Source organism: Vigna unguiculata, chromosome 8 (genome assembly GCF_004118075.2).
Source record: "Vigna unguiculata cultivar IT97K-499-35 chromosome 8, ASM411807v1, whole genome shotgun sequence".
NCBI lineage: Eukaryota > Viridiplantae > Streptophyta > Magnoliopsida > Fabales > Fabaceae > Vigna > Vigna unguiculata.
Window position 1 is genome coordinate 4,411,120 of NC_040286.1, and position 22,921 is coordinate 4,434,040.

A 22,921-nucleotide genomic window follows, 5' to 3' on the forward strand; every position below is an offset into this window, starting at 1 on the left:
TAATAGTGTCTCCTACATGCTCTGCATCTCAAATTCTCTAGCCGAGTTGAGTGCCTTCATACCTTTGGTTTGCTCACTATCCTGATACTCTGACTTGAGGTAGTCCCAAATGTCCTTTGCAGATTTCAAATTCATAATTCTCATAAATATGACTTTTGAAACTGAAGAGGAAAGACACACTTTGGCCTTGACCTTTCTTATCTTCTTCTCTTTGTGAGTTTTCAGCTGAGCCATTGTATGATTGTCAGACATTGGACCAATTGCATAGTCTTCTTCTATTGGTTTCCAAAGACCTAGTGCTTCAAGATGGATAGCCATCCTTGTAACCCATAGGTCGTACTCTTCACTATCATAAAATTGGTGGTGATATTATGTATTATGATGTGTTGTCTATTTCTATTATGATTTCTCTAGACTCTTAGATCTCAAGATGAAAAGCTCTTGATACCAATTTATTGAAATTATATATATATATATATATATATATATATATATATATATATATATATATATATATATATATATAAAGTAGATATATTTACGAAGGGGACATAACTCTTATTCATTTGCTCTTTAAATAGAGTAATAATACAATATACAAAACAAATATCCATTATATTTAGGCACGACTAAACAATTTCTACTATGATAGAGACAGAATCAGAACTCCTAAATAATAGGTCAAAGTTACAGAAAATTTGTAATTTTAAAAATTAGCTAAAACATCAATTTATGCAGCTATTGGGGCACACTTTCAACAAAATTAAAGAAACTTGCTTTGTGAACTCTCTCTTGTTAGTGACGCCCTGCTTGGGAAGAGGGATTCTTGAAATAACCCAGGATTTGAAATAGGAAGATTTATACTTTTATGGACCACGATTTAAAGGAATAAGATTGCCCATTGGTAGGATGAGACAGAACAATCAGCCATGTTAAGTACAAAGCATTGGCAGTGAACACTTATGTTTAAGAACATCAATGACATGTTCTGCCGTTGGTCTTGCCCTGTGATCTTGGAGGGTACACCACAGTCCCACAGTAAGCAAGCATGTCATTTCTTTTGCATTAAAATCGCCCTTCAATTCCTCATCAGCAGCATTCAAAATATTCCCATCCACATAATGTTTCCACACCCAAATCGTCAAAGGCACGTGATTATATTCCCCATCCTTGCAAGTCCTCCTTCCACATGCTATCTCCAAAGCCAACACCCCAAAACCGTACATGTCAGATTCCTTGCTAGCCCTTCCTTCCTTCACATATTCAGGGGCAAGATACCCATATGTCCCCACCACCCTTGTCTTCTGAGTCCTCAACCTCGGATCCACCAACTTCGCTATCCCAAAGTCACTAATCTTACAGTTGAAATCTGTGTCTAACAAAACATTACCTGACTTTATGTCCCTATGAACAACACACTGCTCCGCGTCTTCATGAAGATAACGAAGTGCTCTTGCCACACCTAACGCTATCTTGTACCTCACATCCCATGTCAAACTTCTTCTCTTCCCAAACAGATGATTGTCAAGGCTTCCATTACTCATGTACTCAAAAACCAGTAACAGCTCCCCTTTCTCGTGGCACCACCCCATGAATTGCACAAGGTTTCTATGTATAACACGACTTATAATCTTCACCTCGTTTCTGAATATTCTCTCACAATCTTCAACATCAGAAAATATCCTCTTCACAGCAACCACGCGCCCTAAATCACGCAGAAACCCTTTGTAAACTTGTCCAGAGCCTCCTTCTCCCAGCCTTCTATCATCTGCAAACCCGTTCGTGGGTGCAACTATTTCCTCATAACCAAACCTTCTAGGCATAGCTTCTCTATCGAAACCAAAACCATCCTCGGCTCTTCTCCTTTTGATGGTTAACCAAGAAGTACTAATAACCACGAGCACAAAAACAATAGAACAAATCACTGTAACAATTACTACCTTCATGTGAACCTTGCATTTGGTTGGGATGCCATTTTCTTTGTTTACCTCTTCCTTCGTGGAATTTAAATCCAGACTTGAACTGAATTCCCAGGAATGGATAACGTTTTCCTCTTGGAACGACCCAGTTGCACCCGAAAACCCAACATTGACCCACTCCGGTAAAATTGCCCCCAGGTCAATATGGTACGAAAGATCAGTGTTTGGAGTAGAAGCAGAACTAGTTCCATCAAAGAACCACGAGACAGCAAGGAGTTTTGCAGAAGCGTTATAAGTTATCAACGCATGCCCCATCTTCCCTATGTTGCTCTCGATATCAAACTTGGTATAGTTGAGAGATGCCACAGAGTTATTGTTGATTCCTACGTGTTGCATTGGTGGGTCTAAATCGTTTACGTAAGTGTCAAATTCGACAGCAATTATGGGCACGCTTTCATCGTACAGACCGAGCTGGTAACCGGCTAAATCGCTGTTGAGAATCTGGTAGGCAATGGGTGCGACGTAGAAAGCAAAGCCATCACCGTAGACGGTTTTAGAAGCTTGGATGGTGAATGAAAAACGGGTTGAGAAATCAGTGACATGTCCATTAGAAGTGTTCTTGAGGAGTAGAGGTTGGCCATAGAGTATTCTTCCAACTCCATCCTTGATGAGTGGGTTGAGCACTGCAGTTCCGTTCTCAATCTTGGCCACGCCTGTGAATCCAACGAGGCTTGCACTTACAGTATCGTTGAAGTTAGTTATGGTGAAGGAAAATGGTTGAGCTAAGGTTGTTGGAAGGACAAAGAGGATAAGCAAAAGAAGAAAAGTTTTGAAGTAGTGGAATTTTTCGAAGGTTGCCACCATTGTTTATTACCACTGAGTCTAAGCTTGAGATACCCACTATGGTATTGTATCATATATATATTTGAAGGGAAGAATGAAATTGAATTGTTAACAAACTCCTACTATTGACTCTAAACGAACAGTTTGAAATAGCCATGACTCAATAGTCACATCTTAATCCACTTTTGTTTTTATCTACTTAATATATGACTGCAATAAAAATTCAATTCTCCGGCACAGAACTTGTTGCCTGAAGTTCAGAAAGTAGAATTCGTTTGTGATAAGAACTAAATTTTAAGTCTTACTAATAAAACTAACTTATGAAATAAAGTTTACACCATAGTTCGTCTTATTTCATAATTCGTCTTATCTCTGAAATATCTTGAGAGCGAAGAATAATATAAATATTGCAAATGCTGACATGAAAAGAAGTGCCAGTTTGTTGGCTATAGAGTTGACCTTATATATTCCTTATGGAGTGGACTGACATAACAGTTTACATTAAATGTCAATGCTCATCGGTTGTTTTTTTAAATGTTGGATTTCTCAATGCACATGGCTTACCTTGCGTTTACTAATCCTTAACTTTTGCAAAAATTTAATGAAAGGAAAAACCACGAAGGGAGCAACGTGTTTGTGATGAGGGATACACCAATGGCTATGTAATATGAATATTGAAAAATGTTGACACGAGGCTATATATAGTATCAGTTGTGTTGAAGTTTCATTGACAATAATAGACATGGTTGTAGCAGCCTTCTATTTCGGAACATATGTTTTTCATTTTCATTTTCATTTTCATTTTCATTTTTAAACCTTCTTTATATTGCAGTTGTGTTGTACTATTAAATAAATAAGTTTCACACTTCAGAAACATGTCCACACGTTCTGATTCCCATTGTGGTAGATGCTGGTTTTGGGAGTCCCCAGAAATATGACTTAATCTTATGATTAATATGAAAGGATTTTTTTTTACATAATTATATATATATATATATATATATATATATATATATATATATTCTAATTTTATTAGATTTCTTCTTGATGATAATTTGAATCTTTATTATATGTAGTTTTTAAACGTAAAATGTGTAATGCAGACATATTGTTATTGAATGATGAGATAATGATTTGATATGCTACTAAACAGTAATCAATATTATTTTAAAATTTGAATTAAAAACTTAATCTCGAGAATCTCACTTATAATAAGTTAGGAATTATTTTGCATTTATTTACGTTAATTTAGTTATATCCAGTACATCGTATACATATTCTTAGCTGTTAATTTGTCTTGTAGTGATTATAATGTGAATTAGAATATGTATAAAAATAATAGACAAATTAATTCTTTTGTATTTTTCTAAATAGGTTATTTTAAGAAATTTAATTAGGAGTATTAATATTTGTACACATATAATGAATACTCTACTTAAAAAAAATTGTTTACATTTTAATCTTTATATTGTTATTTATTTTAAAAGTTTTTTAAAAAATTAGGAAGTTCTAGATCAGAAAAGGGATGTGCAGTGATTGGAACGAAAACTGCATTAGGAAGAAAATTAAAGAGATGGGTGCTAAATAGAAAAAGGAGGAGTGAAGAATGGACGAAATTAATTTATCGTTTATGGTTTGGGAACAATGAATGTGTCTAGTGGAGATTATATGGGTGAGAATATAGGAGTGGAGATATACTAATCAATTTGGAAGAGAGGATGAGGTTGAGTGGGTGCATACACTATGGTATTATTGAGTACATAAATAGAGATAAAAATAATAATAAAAAGAGTAGAATATTTCAAGAACAAACAGAAGATATTTTTTATCAGAAAATTAATTATTATTTTTTTATTTTGTAATTTTGTAAATATTTTAGACTATTAATATGTACTAGCATACACACAGACATTGTCACGTCTCTCTGTGTACGTATTTTTTAAAATATATGTGATATTATATTAGTAGGTGATGATACTGTATTGTTATTAAGTTAATATATAAAATAAAATTATATTTATTAAAAATAAAGTGAAATATATAAGAAAATATGAGAGAATAATTATTGATAAATAGAGAAGAAGAAAAGAGTAAAGATAGATGATTTTATAAAAAAGTTTGTAAAAGTAATGGTCATTTTCAAAAATTTAATAAGTAATTATATTTTAAAGAGTAAAATTGATATTTTAAAATATGGACACAAAAGAAGGAATCTTCTTTGTACATTGTTGTAGATGATTTATCTTTTCTATATCTTGAATTAATCCTCCAAAACAATCCAAATTGTTAGTTTGAAGAGTTGAACTACAACTTACCACTAAGTCATAATTATATTTCCGTTGATAAGAATGTACATCGGAGTATTGTGTCTATTGATAATATGATCCTTTGAATTTGTCAAAATGCTCCTTGAGGACTTGTGAAAATTTACATCTCAATTTTAATTCTCATGTAAATGTGTATATACAATATGTATGCAATTTTTCATATAACCTAAACTATTTGCCTAAGGGTTAAATTCATATGTAATGATGGTACCATGAAACGAGAACAATTTTGTGTGTAGGTAAATGTATATAAAAGAGTGCAAGTACCTCAAAAAGGATACAAGTATTGAAAATTTTGGTGAAAAACAACATTAGCTCATATGATTTGGATACGAGTTTTTGTTTAATTAGAGCGAACATTTAACACACATATATGTATCAAAGTTATAAAGGATGCATACCAAAGCATGTGCAAGCATAAGATATATGTGAAAGTATCAAAGAAAATATCATATTCCAGAGTGAATAGAGTGAATATCAAATGTAAGTAAAATAAATTAGGGGATAAATATATAAAATGAGAGGCGGCAAAATATTTTTTTTTCAGATAATAAGTTAAAAAAACTAGAGGGTGTGCTTGCCCAACCTCATGTATGTATAGGTAGATACACAACTGATATCAAATAATTATTTTATATAAAAAAGTAAAAATAGCATAAAAAGAATATAATGTTATAAAATATTCAATGTTAAACAGATATATTTTCATATTTTCAATGGTAAATATATAGAAAGATATTATAATGGTATAAACATCAAATTAGAATACCAAATAATAATCGAATAAAAGTGAAAGAACTAATTTAAATATATTACACATACACAAAATTTCATACACAAAATTTCATGAAAACTAAAATATCTATAAATTTTGCAAACGTTAATGAAACAAAGTTGAAGAAATTAAAAAATATTTCTAAAAAATGATAAAAAAAGAATATTTAAGTTTAAAAATATTTCAAATGTCTTTTTACTAATCTCTTTTCTTATACACCGATAAAGATTATATACATAATGAAATTGCACAGAGAAAACATAGTAAACTAATAATGATTCAAATTTAGACATAAATCTTTGATTTTTCATTTTTAAAACTTCAATTTATGTTAGATGGTGTAAACAAAAGTTATAACAATAACATTAAATTATTATATTATAGTAAATAAAATATCTTCATGCAATTGTTGTGGTAAATTTATATTTATGAGAAAAATATTAGAAAATAAAATAATTATATAAAAATGATCAAAATTATATTCTACATAATAAAAATAAAAAACAAATATAAATATTAAAGAAAAGTGAAAAAGATCAAATGTTAGATACACCATTGAATAAAACCACAAAAAAGAAAGAAAAAAAATGTATAGTTAATAATAGGGATATAAAGGTACGGATAGTAGCTCTCTTGTATCCTACCTATTGAATAAATTTTAAATATTCGTCTCGTACCCGTATCCATATCCGTGCAGAGATCCGTTATGCGGGTATCCACATATTTTTTTTTAATATCCACATATATCTACTGGTAGCCGCAAATATTTACAAAAGAAAAATTTAATATTTAACAACATATTTTAACCATAAATTCAAATAAAAATGCAATGCATAACATTCATAAATTTTAAATAAAGTATAAATAACTTATTTAAATAGTGTTGAATGACAATTTACAAAGAAATTGAGATTTTTCTAAAATCAATTGATAAAAAATAACACATTCAAAATAAATGGGTTAATGTTTTAATTATGTTTTGCATTTTTTATTTTTTATTTGATCGGCAAAGAATTAAATTAAATTAATAATAGAGCACTTAAAGAGTGCTCTAACCCATTTACAAAAAGATGAGGGAAAGATGCAGTGCATCTCCAAAACCTGTCAAAACAATGATAAAACTTTCACGTACAAAAGCTAAGACTCCCCTAGACATTGAGCATAAAATATATATCATAGGGGCATTCGAACAACATCTAAGCAACATTCTTGGAAAGGAAATAGAGTTTGAGTAGGCGCTAACAACATACTATGCTTCTACAATTATCTGACAGAACAATTAAACTGGACTTTCAATGCAAGAGCTATGTCTTCCCAACGTCAAGCTGGGTAGGAATCTTAAGATTAGCCACCCAGATCGCATCTTCTCTGGCCAGTCTACAAGATTACACAGAAAGTGAATACAAAACCTCCACATAAATGTATGCTTGGTCATAATATCTCGTATATGCATGTTCATGATCTATTGGTGCTAAATCTCTCCACTAAAAATAAAATTCAAAGAGTTATTTATTTTAAAGTTTTAGATTAGAGTTCATATCATAATATTTTATACAGTTTGCTCAAAACTCATTAATATTAAGATTTCCTTACAAGAATTTCATAAACTTGATATTGAAAAAAAAAGTGTATTAATAGTTATACGATTGAATTACATATAAGTGTTGATGAAAATAATATATCTTGAAAAGTCTCACATCACTTAGGATGACTTAGGAGGTGAGTGTTAATGACTATATAATCAGTTCTAAGTCCATAATGTTTCTTGTCTCAAGTCAAAAACACTTTGAACTTAGTATTTAACTATTTTTTTATTCTTTGGTAGTAGAGTGTTGAGTAGCTAAATTTTTGCTTTGAAGAGTGTACATGTTACTTTTTATATATTTGAAATTTTCATATTATATTCTTACATTCTCTATGTTAATCTTATTTCTGTGTTAATAGAATAATTCTAGATTAAATGAATGTGATATTCTTAATTGATGATACATTTTTTTATAATAAGACTTTGAATCGTTAAAGAACAAGTATTAAATTTCTTCTATTTTGAATACTAACATGATAATTTTCGTTTCTCAACAAGAAAAACTTATATAATACAGTAGAAATTAAGTTGGAAAAAAATATAAAACATTTTAAAAATTACGATAATATTAAAAATAAAATAGAAATAAACAATATTTGACAAACTTGAAAATCCAAATTTTTTTAATTAATTAAATATTCAACTTCAAAACATTATTAAGTACTTAAAGTAAAAATTTATTATATCCTAAAAATTTAAACCCATTTATTTATTATCATTAAACTAAGTCTTCATTGAGGAGAGGCAATAGAATAATCACATAACATAATGACACACTTTATACACTTTTAAAACATATAGCCTAAGAATAAAATAAAAGAAGTCAACCAAATAATCACTACTAAAAATATTTTTCTTGCTGGAAGTATCTTTCTTATTAGTTCTTTCATGTGGAAGCCTTCCTAAACATTAAAATTATAAAATACAAACAAATGGCTTTGTCGTACAAATGTTGCCGCCGGGGGCCAATCAACACTTTTGGTCAACCGAATTTGTTTAGTGGGTCTGTGACGTGAACGAATACTTTTTCATATTCAATTGACATTTCAAGCTAAATGACATCAACGTTTCAAATGAAAAAAAAAAGGGAGAAATTATTACTACACTGCTGAGTTTGGATATATTATTTAGGATCGACTTCGAATCATACGATGAAAGCACAAAGAAAGTTGACATAAGGAGAGAAATTGTTAATTAATATATGGTACTTTGTATCTATATATACCTATATATATATATATATATATATATATATATATATATATATATATATCTAAACAACAAGCTCCATTCATCAATTCTATTCTAGCTACAACTATATTTTTCCTCTTGTCTCATCCCTTTCAAAATTTATATGAACAAGGGGAAAAAAGAAGAGGCATTGAGAATGAGAATGAAGTTGCTAGAGATGGTGACAACTTTAGTTCTTGTGCTGGCTCTTCATTCTCCTTTTCTTAATACCGTAGAATCACTAAATTTCAACATAACAAACTTCGAAGACTCTGAGAGTGCAAAAAACATGGCGTACGTGGGTGATGGCAAAGCCAGCAACGGCACCGTGGAGCTCAATGTTGTGAGCTATCTTTTTCGCGTTGGAAGAGCCTTGTACGCAAAACCACTGCACCTGTGGGATCCATCTTCGAGTGTTGTCACAGACTTCACCACGCGCTTCACTTTCTCCATTGACAGAGACACCAACGGCACCTATGCTGACGGTTTCGCCTTCTACATGGCCCCTCATGGCTACCCGATTCCTCCTAACTCAGGTGGTGGTACTTTTGCTCTTTTCAACACAACCTCCAACACCTTTATTCGCCAAAACCATGTCCTCGCGGTTGAGTTTGACACATTTAATGGCACCATTGACCCTCCAGTGCAGCACGTTGGCATAGACGATAACTCTCTCAAATCCGTCGCTTTTGCCAAGCTTGACGTTGACAAAAACCTTGGAAAGAAATGTAACGTTTTGATAACCTACACTGCTTCCAACAAGACCCTCTTTGTGTCTTGGTCCTTCAACGGAACAGCAACCTCACACTCCAGTTCTTCACTTTCTTACCAGATTGACCTCATGGAAATTCTACCCGAGTGGGTGGATGTTGGGTTCTCCGCTTCAACTGGCGAATTAACTGAACACAACGTTATTCACTCGTGGGAGTTTAGTTCAACGTTGAACTCCGATGCTACGGATAATTCCTCTGGTGAGGGGAACGGAAAACGAAAGGTTTGGGTGATTGCTGTGGCGACTTCTTCAGCGGTGTTGGTGGCCGTGGTTGCGAGTGTTGCAGTTCGGGCAATGATGACGAAGAAAAGAAGGAATAATAAGGTTGATATGAATAATGATGGTGAAGGTGGAGGCAACTCGGTTAAGTTTGATTTGGATAGGGCAACTATACCAAGAAGGTTTGATTACAAAGAACTACTTGCAGCCACCAACGGATTCGCAAATGATAGAAAGCTTGGACGAGGGGCCTCGGGACAGGTCTACAAAGGTGTTCTGAGTTATTTAGGAAGGGTTGTTGCTGTGAAAAGGATTTTCGCCAACTTTTCAAATTCAGAGAGAGTTTTCACCAATGAGGTTAGTGGTTATAAGCCGTCTTATACACAGAAACTTGGTGCAGTTCGTAGGGTGGTGCCACGAGCAAGGCGAGTTTCTGTTGCTTTTTGAGTACATGCCCAATGGAAGCCTCGACACTCATCTCTTTGGGGATAAAAAACCTTTGACCTGGGATGTTAGGTAAGTTACATAACATATATTTTCTTACCATTTTGAAACATAATATATTTCAAAATCACACTGTTCCCTATCACTTATAATAATATAGTAAGTATACCATATGTTTTGCATCACATCTAACACCAGTAGTCAGATCCACTTCTCCATCTTTTGTTGCTATGAACGTGAAGATGAGAAAATACGTAATTAAAAAAGCATGGGCAAACATGCATTTAATTTTCTTGCATTGTATACATATTCCTATACTTTCTTGTAATAGAGTAATTTACTTATGCAAATAAAAACATTACCAGTACATGGTTCTGAATTCTCTGGTTTCATCTCAATTCTCCCGATAGGTACAAGGTGGCATTAGGAGTGGCTGCAGGAGTTCGTTATCTTCATGAAGATGCGGAGCAGTGTGTTCTTCACAGGGATATTAAGTCAGCAAATGTGTTGTTGGACACAGATTTTAGCACCAAGCTTGGAGATTTTGGAATGGCAAAGTTTGTGGATCCGAGGTTGAGGACTCAAATGACAGGGGTGGTGGGGACTTACGGGTACCTTGCCCCAGAATACATGAACGGAGGTAGGGCTAGTAAGGAATCAGACATTTATAGTTTTGGGGTTGTGGCTCTTGAGATTGCATGTGGAAGGAGGACTTACAAAGATGGAGAGTTTCATGTGCCTCTTGTGAACTGGGTGTGGCAAAAATATTTGGGAGGGAATGTTCTGAATGTTGCTGATGAGAAACTGAACATGGACTTTAATGTGGATGAAATGAGAAGCTTGATCATTGTGGGGTTGTGGTGTACTAACCCTAACGACAAGGAAAGGCCAACGGCTACACAAGTAATAAGAGTTCTTGAGCTAGAAGCACCATTGCCAGAGCTTCCTCTTGATATGCATGACCATCTTCCTCCTTCTCTACTTACGCATTCACAACAAACCAATTCTCAGTCCATACCGTCGCTACCTTTCACTGATAGCTTTATAAGTGATGGACGTTAGTTTGGTAACCCAGCCTCTGAATTCATCTATTTCGGGAACAATGAAGTTGTGCTCTTTTCATGCTGATTTTCGTTTTGTTTTGTGGTTTTTATTACCTTTGTGAGAATTTGTTTTATGACATGTCAAATGTATGAGTGGGTGCGGAAGATAATTTCTTTGAATAAAGTTTGGTCATGTTTAATGATCTCTCATGTCTTGGTAAATCGGTGGTAGATAATTTCATTTTGAATACATTCTTAAGTCTTGCACTAACCTTGATTTACTAGAATTGATCTCTTCTCTTCTTTATTTTTTTTTTTTCATACCTTTAAAGGTGGGATTTTAGATCAAAAGAGATTGTTAGGTTGAATAAACTTAAATGAGAGTTAATGTATTATTATCAAATAAACTTAAATGGTAGTTAATGATTTATTAGCTTAAAAGAAAAAAAGATGAGGAGTTAGTATTTTTTTGTATTAATTGTAATAATGAGTACTAAGTTCATAATTGTGTTATTTGATTAAGAAAAATAAAAGGTGAATCAAAGTATTCACAAGGAAAGACATTTTGTCAACCTATTGGTATAAGAGTTTGAAAACTTAAGTGTATGAATGTTTAAAGAAACGACAAGTGTTACAAATAATGTCTCTCTGTCTCGATTAACGAAGATAGTCAACTATGGGTATGATAACCCAAAATAATGCATTGAAAGCGATGTGTATGAATGACAAGGTAGTCTTGTACATGTTGCTCTGAGCTATCTATGAGTTTGACGTTGAGAAGATAGCAAGTGTTAAAAATTCAAAAGAAGCATGAGATATTTTAGAGAAGTCATACAAATGTTGAATTCATATATGTGTTGTCTGGGGATGCTTCAAAGGTTACAGTAATAGGCTGAGGTACGATTTGATACTTACAAAAGGATGACTAAATTGGATTAATGAGATGTGTATGTATCAGATTTCAAGATAAACATTCTAATTATGAGGATACTCATGATGAAAGGTTACTTGATACTCATGAAAGAGAAAGTATTATATTTAAAAGATAAGTTTAGATGGTTGATTGCTCGAGTTGAAATGTAGAAAAATAGGATGTATAAGTTGGATTAAAAAGTTTCTAAAACTTGATGTTGAAGAGGATGCCCGTATTGTTGGATCATCTAATAGTAACCATGCTAAGATAGAAAATGCTAATATGAATGTTGTGTCAGATATCCCACTAACTAAGGTCAAAATAAGCAAAGAAAGGGTAGTGAAAGCCCAATTAATGATAATGATCAATCAAATTTGTTGCCTTCCACTAAATCTTGGAAATCTATGGGTTAGATTTGTTTTCTATGACCTTGTTTATCAATTCTTGTGGTTGAATAAGGCTCTAGGAAGCTAACTGATAAAGCGAGTATGCTAGTTTTAGTTCTAAGCGATGAACATTACGAGGAAGAAGCAATCCAAGAAAGACATTCCCAGTGGAAAGGGTTGATTCTTCTAGAGAAAAGGAGCTTGATATTCAGAGGCTAAAGATTGCAAAAGGTAATTTGTAATGCAAAATTGCAAAAGAGGCTAGAGGCAATGCAATTAAATTTACAAAAAAGCTTAAAGGGAAGGAAGCATGTTTTGCATGAATAGTGTGACACTTGAGAAAAAGTTTTAAGATTGCAAGAATAGTTCAAAGCTAAGAGGGATCTCACTTGTGCATTAGAACTAAGTTGGAGTATGTTTTCAAGGCAACTTTCCAATTCACATGGCAGGTTGAGATTAAGTCACAAATATCTTCATGACAATATTTTTCATCGACAAGAAACCGATCAAGATAAAAGATGAAGAAGTATTTAAGTTTACAAAAGAATTTTATTGAATAAACTTATATGAAAATTAACATATATTAATACTTAAAGAAAAGTCAAAAGATTATTTTAGTAATTAGCAGAATTTAAGACTTAGAATTGAAAAGTTAAATTTCAATTTATAAATTTAGAATTTTTTTTTATTTAATTGAGAAAAGGAAAAGAAACAGAATGACACAGAAAGACTTGACTTGCTGTTAACAATTTACAGTTTATGAATTTAGAATTTTCTACATTTTTTTTTTGTAATTTTTCATTTTATTTTTTATTAAAAAATTTCTCTCGCTAATCATTAATTGGTGTCCAATTTTGAAGTTATAATGAATATAACAAAATAAATTCAAATTGAAATTATTTAAAATATATTTATAAGGAGCTTTGACAAATTTAATATTCTTGCAATTACCATAAATATTTGGGGGGACAGAATCAACATTGGACCTTGGTGTAAAGCTTACTTGGGCCGTGGACATGACCCAACTGCATAATTAAGGCTGTTGCTTCCTACACTCTGTAAAATTTCTCCCTCCACCTCCGTCAAAAAGTTTCCGGAAACATTTTCCGTAATGGGATAGGGTGATTGCTTTCCGGGAAACAAAGTTCTGAAGTTGTTTATGGTGTTCCAAAAAAAAAATCGGAAAGTGAGGGTGCCGGAAGAAATATGACAGGTGCATGAAGCAATAGCCCATAATCAATTACTAAGTAAAGGTTTCAGTCCAATTCTTGAAAGCCCGCAAAGGAGTGTAGCGGTGTATACAAACGAGAGGGGATTTCTCCCTATACTCTTGAACCTTTCTCTGGAAAATGATAGGTTGACATCTTTTTTTTTACTATTTTTTCTACCACCTTACGTGAAATGAGTAGTGACATTTTTATTTTAATTATTCATTTAGTTTTAAACTGCCCACGCTGGCACTTGAGAAAGAAATTTTATTCCGCGCGTGGACACCAAAATTGCATTCTCTTTCCCTCTCTTCCAACCCTATTTCTCAACTACGAAACCCCATTTTTGAAACCATTCTCACATTTTTGAATCCCAATTTGGAATCCCCGTTCTATTGCCATTATCCAACCTCATTGTGGTGTCATTCTCTTCCCCCGAACCACGCACACAGAACCCTTCCCTTGTAGTCTGAAAAATTGCCACTGTCAAACATCGAAAGCTGCCATTGAAGAACCCCAACCTCATTCCTTTGCACCCACGAACGCTTCCAACGATTGCGAGCATTTGGGGAGGTTTTAATTTGGTTTTCCCTCACCTTTTGTTGACAGCCCCTCCATATTTGTGTGAAGTATTTTTGTGTGGTTCTTACGGGCATAGGGGGTTCTCGTATTCATCTTCTTCCTCTGCAGAAATTTTAAATATATGTGCATCTGTGGAAAAACTTTCCTGACCCATTTTCAAAATTAACCTGCAACCCAAGACCAATTACGTTGCAACCCACAAGTGACTTTTTGTACAAAATAAAATCACAGATTTGGAAAGTACAGTTGAAAACACAATTCCCTCCCATACTTGTTGGACCCCAGCCTGTGCACACCAATAACACACCTCATCCTAACATTTGTAAACCAAATGTATGTGCAAATTGGGGAAAAACTTCCCTGGCCCATTCTTAAATTTAATTTGCATCCCAAGACCAATTAATTTGTAACTCACAAGTGACTTTTTGAACGAAATAAAATAACAGATTTGGAAAGTGTAGCTAGAAACACAAATCCCTCCCATTCATGTTGCACACCTCATCATAGTACTTCTAAACCAACTGTATATGCATATGTGAAAAAACTTTCCTGGCCCCTTTTTAAAATTAACTTGCAACCCAAAACATATTAAGTTGTAACTGTCAGGTGACTTTTTATGCGAAATAAAATCACATATTTGGAAAGTGCAGCTAGAAGCACAATTCCCTCCCATACTTGTTGGACCCTAACCTGTGCACACCAATTACACACCTCATCTGAGCACTTCTAAACCAACTATAGGGATACAACAAAATCATGGGTGTACACATAAGCAAAAATGGAGAAAAAGGTGTGTTATTGGTGTGCACAGGCTAGGGTACACCAAGTATAAAAGGGAATTGTGTTTCTAGTTGCACTTTCAAAATTTGTGATTTTATTTCGTGCAAAAGGTCACTTGTGGGTTACAACTTAACTGGTTTTGGTTACAAGTTAATTTTAAAAATGGGCTAGAGAAGGTCTTCCATAATTTGCACATACATTTGGTTTAGAAGTGCTGGAATGGGGTTTCTTATTGGTGTGCACAGGGTGGGATCCAACAAGTATGGGAGGGAATTGTGTTTCCAACTGCACTTTCCAAATCCGAGATTTTATTTTGTGCAAAAAGTCACTTATGGGTTACAACTTAATTGGTCTTGGGTTGCAAGTTAAATTTAAGAATGGGCTATCAAAGTTCTTCCCCAAATTGCACATATATTTGGTTTATAAGCAGTGGGATGGGGTGTGTTATTGGTGTGTACAAGTTGGGGTTTAGCAAGTATGTGAGGGAATTGTGTTTCCAACTGCACTTTCCAAATCTATGATTTTATTTTGTGCAAAAAGTCACTTGTGGGTTGCAACGTAATTGGTCTTGGGTTGCAGGTTAATTTTGAAAATGGGTCACGAAAGTTTTTCCACATATGCACATACATTTAAAATCTTTGTAGAAGAATAAAATGAATAGAGAACCCTTATGCCACACAAGAACCACACAAAAATACTTCACACAAATATAGAGGGGTTGTCAACAAAAGGTGAAGGAAAACCAAATTAAAACCTCCCCAAATGCCCACAATCGTTAGAAGCCTTCGTGGATGCAAAGAAATGGGGTCGGGGTTCTTCAATGGCAGCTTTCGATGTTCGACAATGGCAATTTTTTAGACTACAAGGGAAGGGTTATGTGGGCATGGTTCGGGGTAAGAGAATGGCACAAAAATGGGGTTGGATAATGGCAATAAAACGGGGGTTCCAAATTGGAGTTCAAGAATGTGAGAATGGTTTCAAAAATGGGGTTCGAGAGTTCAAAAATGGGGTTTCGTAGTTGAGAAATAGGGTTGAAAGAGAGGGAAAGAGAATGCACTTTTGGTGCCCACGCGCGGAATAAAATTTCTTTCTTAAGTGCCAACGTGGCAATTTAAAACTAAATTGAAAATAAAAATAAAAATGCCATTGCTCATTCCACGTAAGGTGGTAGAAAAAGTAGTAAAAAAAAGATGTCAACCAATCATTTTCCCCTTTCTCCTGTACCTCCCAAAGCTTATTTAATTCTTACATTGTGTAAAAAGTAAATAGTAAATTTTCTCTCTCCTATATTTAATACAAGAGTCTACTCATGCATCCTCAATTTTCAATTTGACCTAACCACCTTTTATGCGGCAGCAATTCCTTTTCTCTCTCACATCCATCATTTTCCTTTTATCTCTTCTGTCCACTCTGATTAATTGGCATTGTAGCAACCGCAACAGTTGCAGCCTCCAGATCCTTTATTTTGTATTGCATTGTGCTTCATATCCTTTCAAGATTCCTTCCATTCCAATTAAGTTCATTCTTTGCCCACTTAATCATTTAATCATTTGTATATGTTATTTGTGCAATTCATGTTTAAATTTGTAAATGAGACGTTGCCTGATTTGAATCTGTTATTTGAAGTAATGGAACTGGACTCTCGTAGTTTGTTATTTGAAGTAGTGGAAGTGGACTCCCGTAGCTTTTTTTTTGAAAAAGACCATTACAGATGTCGACATCTGGTTCAAGAAGTTGAATTGCAGATGTCGACATCCAATTCACATGTTTTGAATATAGTCAACTTTAGTCAAAGTACTACTCTATGGTCTTTCGTGAAATCTTCAATAATTGAATTTCGTGAAATCTTCAATAATTGAATTAGAATTAAAGTTTCTTGCAATATCCCTTTGAATATAGATTATCATACTACTTGCTAAAAATTTAGCCTTCATCGTTCCCCGAATCACCTTCTAAAAAATTTTCAAATTCATTATATGTAACTCTAGGAACTTTAGAGAGTTGCTTTCATTTTCTTCAAATTCTTGGATCCTCATGAAATTTTTCAACTTTAGTTGACGTCAATGCATTTTTTCATATTCATCACAAGCCCTCCTCTTAAAAGAATAATAAATTATCTACTCTTTATCATATTTTTTCTAATATAACTTTATTACCTTTCAACTATTTAGAAAAAAGATAAATTTGTGTACACAAAGTAGTACACATTAAACAAATTTATCACTTGTAAAGGAAAAATATATTGCTTACAAAAAGGGATAGAAAATGAACTTACTAACAAAAAATTGATCAGTCAAAATGTTTCTTAACACTTCAATTTCCTCATGAGACAATTTAATTTTGAAAGGATGAAATATTGAGAGTGAAGATTAAGACAAAAGAAAAGAGATGAGGAAGAGATAGATGGGGAGGAGAGAGAAAGAAAACTTTCATAAAATTATTATAAAAATATAATAATATGTAAATAAATTTTAAAAATATATAAAAAAATTAAATAAAAAACCTTTTGGCCTCTATGTCATATAGATGATCTGCCTTTGGATGGAATCATATGTCAACAAACATCTAAGGAACAAAACTCGACTTTTTCACCATTTCGATATAATTTCATTTTGAAATTACCAACATGGTACATATTTAAAAAGAAAATTGCATACGAGCAAATTGTGCCAAGTTAGTACAACTTCATATTCTGTTAAAAGTGAGATGGTCACGACTTAAAACGACTACAGTTTTATAGTAAAATAAGCTTAAATCGTATCATGTTATGATAATTTTAGTTCTTATTGAAATGAACTATGATTGTGTCGTGTTATCAGAATTTAAGTTTAAGTTCATTTATAACATTATATAACTTTAGTTTTTTTTCATTCCAAAACTGAAATCATCTAAAATTACGACAATTTCACTTTTAAATAAAATCACTGTACTTTACCACAACTTCCGTTTATCTAGTGCAAAATCATTTCAACTTGCACGACTTCTTTGTTACGAAGTCATGTCATATTTTTTGAATTTTTTTTACCATTATAGTAATTTCAACAAAATTACACCATAGTGAAAAAGCCAACAAAACTCCATCTACATATTTTCCGATGAAAAATCACTAATAAATATTTTATTTTTGGATGTTGGGTTCGCATTTTGTAATGTAAACTTTAAAAATGTATTCAAAATTTAAAATGTATGGTAAATTATAAACTCCTGAGTACAATTGAGTTGTAGATCGAAAAATTCAAATTTTTTGTTCTCCAACTTCTATAATTCTGAATTGAATCCGAACCAAATCACCAACTACCTTCATTCAATTCAGATCCCCAATTACAGAGTTGCTTCTCCCAAACTCCATAGAAACCCATTCCCCCAAATTCCCTTCCGCAAAAAAGTCCCTTCCCTTCATCCTCCCAGACAATGCCATCGTTTGGGATCACTACACCAGTAAATCCCGATTCAGTAGCTTTTTCAGATCGCCAAGGCTGCGAAGTCGATGCTCCAGCTTGGGCTCAACGTCGATGGCCGCACCGGGTCATTTGTCTCCGTGATGAAGCTTTGCGACATGACGAATGGTGACGACGACAATGAATGTGGCGGCGCCGAACAACGAGGGGCTTATGTCGCTTCAACAGTGGTTGTCGATATTCGCTGGAATCGGTGGATCCTGGCCTCGGTGATGGAGTTTCTGCTGTTTCATGATGAGAGGTCGAGGTAATCTGCGCAGTCTGTTCCGGATTACTCATTCCGGTATGTTAGTTCAATTCGGAAAATTTTTAATTTAAAGGGAATAGTAAAAGAATAGATAAGATTGTAAATATGAGGGTAAAGATGGAGACGAGAATTAGATAAAAATTTCATATACATAACTATAAAAAATATAGATGAGATAGTCAAATTTAGATTCCACTCGTCCCCAATTCCTATTGAGTGACTGATAAAGTTTGCTATTGTTAATAAAAACAAATCAATCTACTTGATATGGCAGGCTTTTAAGATTTTTCTCACCTAACGGACTGGTCCTTTAAGTTAAACTTCCCTGTTATACTTAAATCCTAAGGCAAAGGTAAAGCTGGAGCGAATTTTAGCTAGAGTTAAAAGTCACAATAAACCATAAATGAGTTAGAAGAGAAAAACAAATTTGATTTCTTAATGTTGGATATATAAAAAGTATTTAAAACAAATCTATAGATACCAGTTTCCATCCAAACAAATTATTTAATCATATAACACAAAACACAGAATAGAAATAATAGAAGAAAACAAATTGAATTTTTCATTTGACATCTCATTTTCAAGTCCAGTAGACATCTTGATAATATTCATTCTATCAACTAAATGACAATTTATATTGTACAAATTCAAGAAACTTGCTCCTCTGAACTAACTCTTCTTGGTGACATCCTCCTTAGGAGTAGTGATTCTTGAATAACTGAGAATTTGAAATGGGATGATTTATGTTTTTCTGGATGAGGATTCAAAGGGATCCGGTTGCCCATTATCAGAGAATTTTGCAGAAAACATTGGCAATGGCACTTCTTGTTTAAGAACATTTATAACCTGTTCTGAGGTTGGCCTTTCCTTGTGGTCTTGGAGGGTACACCATATTCCCACAGTGAGCAAGCATTTCATTTCATATATGTCAAAATCCATCTTCAATTCCTCATCAGCAGCATTCAAAATATTCCCATCCACATAATGTTTCCATACCCATTTCGTCAAAGGCACATGATTATCTTCGCCATCCTGGTAAGTCCTCCTTCCACATGCTATCTCCAAAGCCAAAACCCCAAAACTGTACATGTCTGATTCTTTGCTAACCCTCCCTTCCTTTATATATTCTGGAGCTAGATACCCATATGTCCCCACCACCTGTGTCCTCTGAGTCCTCAATCTTGGATCCACCAACCTTGCAATCCCAAAGTCACTAATCTTTGTGTTGAAATCTGTGTCCAACAAAACATTAGCTGACTTTATGTCCCTATGAACAACACTCTGCTCCGCGTCTTCATGAAGATAACGAAGTGCTCTTGCCACACCTAATACTATCTTGTATCTCACATCCCATGTCAAACTTCTTCTGTTGCCAAACAGATGATTGTCAAGGCTACCATTACTCATGTACTCAAAAACCAGTAACAACTCCTCTTTCTCGTGGCACCACCCCATGAATTGCACAAGGTTTCTATGTATAAGACGACTTATAATCTTCACCTCGTTTCTAAATATTCGCTCAGAATCTTCAACATCAGAAAAAATCCTTTTCACAGCAACCACGCGCCCTGAATCTCCCAGAAACCCTTTGTAAACTTGTCCAGAGCCTCCTTCTCCCAGCCTTCTATCATCTGCAAACCCGTTGGTGGCTGCAACTATTTCCTCATAACCAAACCTTCTAGGCATAACTTCTCTATCTAAACCAAAACCATCCTCTGTTCTTCTCTTTTTGATAATCAACCAAGAAATACTAATAACCACAAGCACAAAAACAATAGAACAAATGACTGTAATAACTATTATTTTGACCTGAACCTTGCATTTGGTTGCGATGCCACTGTCCACTCCATGCGTAGAATTAAGATCTAGGTTTGAACTGAACTCCCAGGTATAGATCACATTTTTCTCAGTGGACGATCCAGTTGAACCCGAAAACCCAACATTGACCCACTCCGGCAAAATTGGCCATAGGTCAATCTTGTACGAAAGATAACCGGTAGGAGTAGAAGAAGAACTAGTTCCATCAAAGGACCACGAAACAGCCAGGAGTTGGGCAGAAGCATCGTAAGTTATCAACGCATGCCCCATCTTCCCTAAGTTGTTTTCAATATCAAACTTGGTATAATTGAGAGATACCACAGAGTTATTGTTGATCCCCACGTGTTGCACTGGTGGATCTAACTCGTTTATGTAAGTGTCAAATTCGACAGCAATGATGTTACTTTGGGTGGCATCGTATAGGCCGAGAAGGGAGCCATCAGAAGTGGCGGTCGGAATCTGGTATGCAAGGGGTGCCAAGAAGAAGGCAAAGCCATCACCGTATTTGGCTACTGTTGCGTCGATGGTGAATGAAAAACGAGTTGAAAAATCAGTGACAAGTCCATCAGAAGAGTTTTTTAGGCGTAGAGGTTGGCCATAAATTACTCTTCCATCTCCATTCTCGATGATTGGGTTGAGCACCACAGATCCGTCCTCAACCTTGGCCACGCCGGCGTATCCAACGATGCTAGCATTTTTAGTGTCGTTAAAGTTAGTTATAGTGAAGGAAAGTGGTTGAGCTAAGTTTATTGGAAGGATACAGAGGATGAGGAACAGAAGAAAAGTTTTCAAGTAGTGGAAAGTATCAAAGGTTGCCAACATGGTTTATTACCACCGAGTCTAAGGTTGAGATAACGGCATACATAACATTGGATAGTTTATATGCCCGTACCATAAAGTATAATATTACGATTTATGAACCCCTAAACAAAGACTTTTTATTATCTTGTTAATGTGACCGGATCAAGGCGTTGCTTGAAGTTCAGAAAAAAAAAAAGTTGCAGGTGTTGTTGTAGTGAAAAGAAGAATAATATTATCCTAATCATGGAACATTTTTTTTTTTTGACAATTTATGATATTATATTACTGATCTCTACAGCTTCATAGATGATCTTGCTGGCATGAGCGCCCTAGCGTATGTCTTTCTTTCTCTCTCTTAAATTCATGTGCATGCATAGCTCATTCATTCTGTCAGAATTTTCGTTTTATAATTTTATTTGCAGGGCAGTCACATATATGTATTTAGTTAGTGTACTGTCCGGAGAATGACTGATCTCAATATATTCATTTCGATTTCGACCTGATAAATATTTATCATAAAACGACGAGTTTCAGTTATGGACTGAGGTAACGAGCAAGGAATTCGAGCAGGATTTGGGTCAAATAGGTATTGGGTCGGGCAACATTTGTACCGAGCAGGATTTGGGCCAGGTAGGAATTGGACTGAACAGGATTTGTGCCAAATAGAAATTGGGCCGAGCAAGATTTGGGTCAAGTAGGATTTTGGCCAAACAGAATTTGGATGGAGCAGGATTTGAACCGAGGTGATTAGTTCATTACTAAAAGGAAGAGATTTAATATCCAGCAGAAAAATAGGAATCAGTTACTGATATTTTGTATACTAACACGTCTTCCTACAAAACAGGTAGATAAAGAGAAAAGAATAAGAGATAAATATACTTATTTTGGAACCAGAACTAATGAACTCCAAAAAATGAAAAACTCATATCTACTAATATAAAAATAAGAAAAGTAGTTTGTTCTTGATTTTCATCTATTTAGTATTCGAAACCGGAACCGTTAGAAAAGAGAAATAAAGAAGGAAAGGCAAGATAGGATATTTGGATGCTTTGAGCTGTTCACAATTCAAGAGCAATTTTTTTTTCTTTTAATTATTTTGAACTGGACAGCATTATGTTTTTGACAATGAAATGCAGATGAAGGAAAACAAAGAAATGAAGTGTGTATCTGTTGGCGTAGCTGACATGATATGGAGTTGACATTCAGGAGTTGCGTGAGCTAATAGGATAATAGGTTTTGTCAAATGTCTATGCTCATCATTGTTTGCATTAAATTTTGGAAAATATATTTTAATAATTAAATTTTGATATTTTTTTGATATTTTTTAAATAAATTTGAAATATACAAAAAGAATATAAAAATAAAAAGTCACTTAAAAAATATTACTCAAATTAAAAAAAAATTATCAAAATTTAATTATTAAAAAATTATTTTCTTTAATATTACATTTCTCAAAACATGGTTTGCCATGGCGTTTACTACTTACATAGATATAATGTAAAAAAACGCCAAGGAAGGGAGCAACTTGTTTGTTTGCGAGGGATATACACTGAAACACATAATTACATATA

The 22,921-nt window shown here is 33.9% G+C and overlaps 2 protein-coding genes and 1 pseudogene across 2 annotated transcripts; 1 reads left to right on the forward strand and 2 right to left on the reverse strand.

The window, feature by feature from the left end:
• Nucleotides 1–885: 885 nt before the first annotated feature.
• Nucleotides 886–2,546, reverse strand: LOC114194246 (L-type lectin-domain containing receptor kinase IX.1-like; the record flags this gene model as incomplete). The annotated part of the gene is made up of 1 exon (XM_028084370.1): nucleotides 886–2,546. A coding segment is annotated over one exon (1,614 nt), but the record flags the coding sequence as incomplete, so codon positions are not given.
• A 3-nt stretch (nucleotides 2,547–2,549) lies between these two features.
• LOC114194250 lies at nucleotides 2,550–11,176 on the forward strand (annotated as a pseudogene).
• Nucleotides 11,177–19,270: 8,094 nt separating this feature from the next.
• LOC114193473 (L-type lectin-domain containing receptor kinase IX.1-like) lies at nucleotides 19,271–21,467 on the reverse strand. The gene has a single exon (XM_028083293.1). It carries the CDS (start codon nucleotides 21,369–21,371, stop codon nucleotides 19,473–19,475), a length of 1,899 nt encoding a protein of 632 aa, XP_027939094.1. The 5' UTR covers nucleotides 21,372–21,467; the 3' UTR covers nucleotides 19,271–19,472.
• Nucleotides 21,468–22,921: the final 1,454 nt, after the last annotated feature.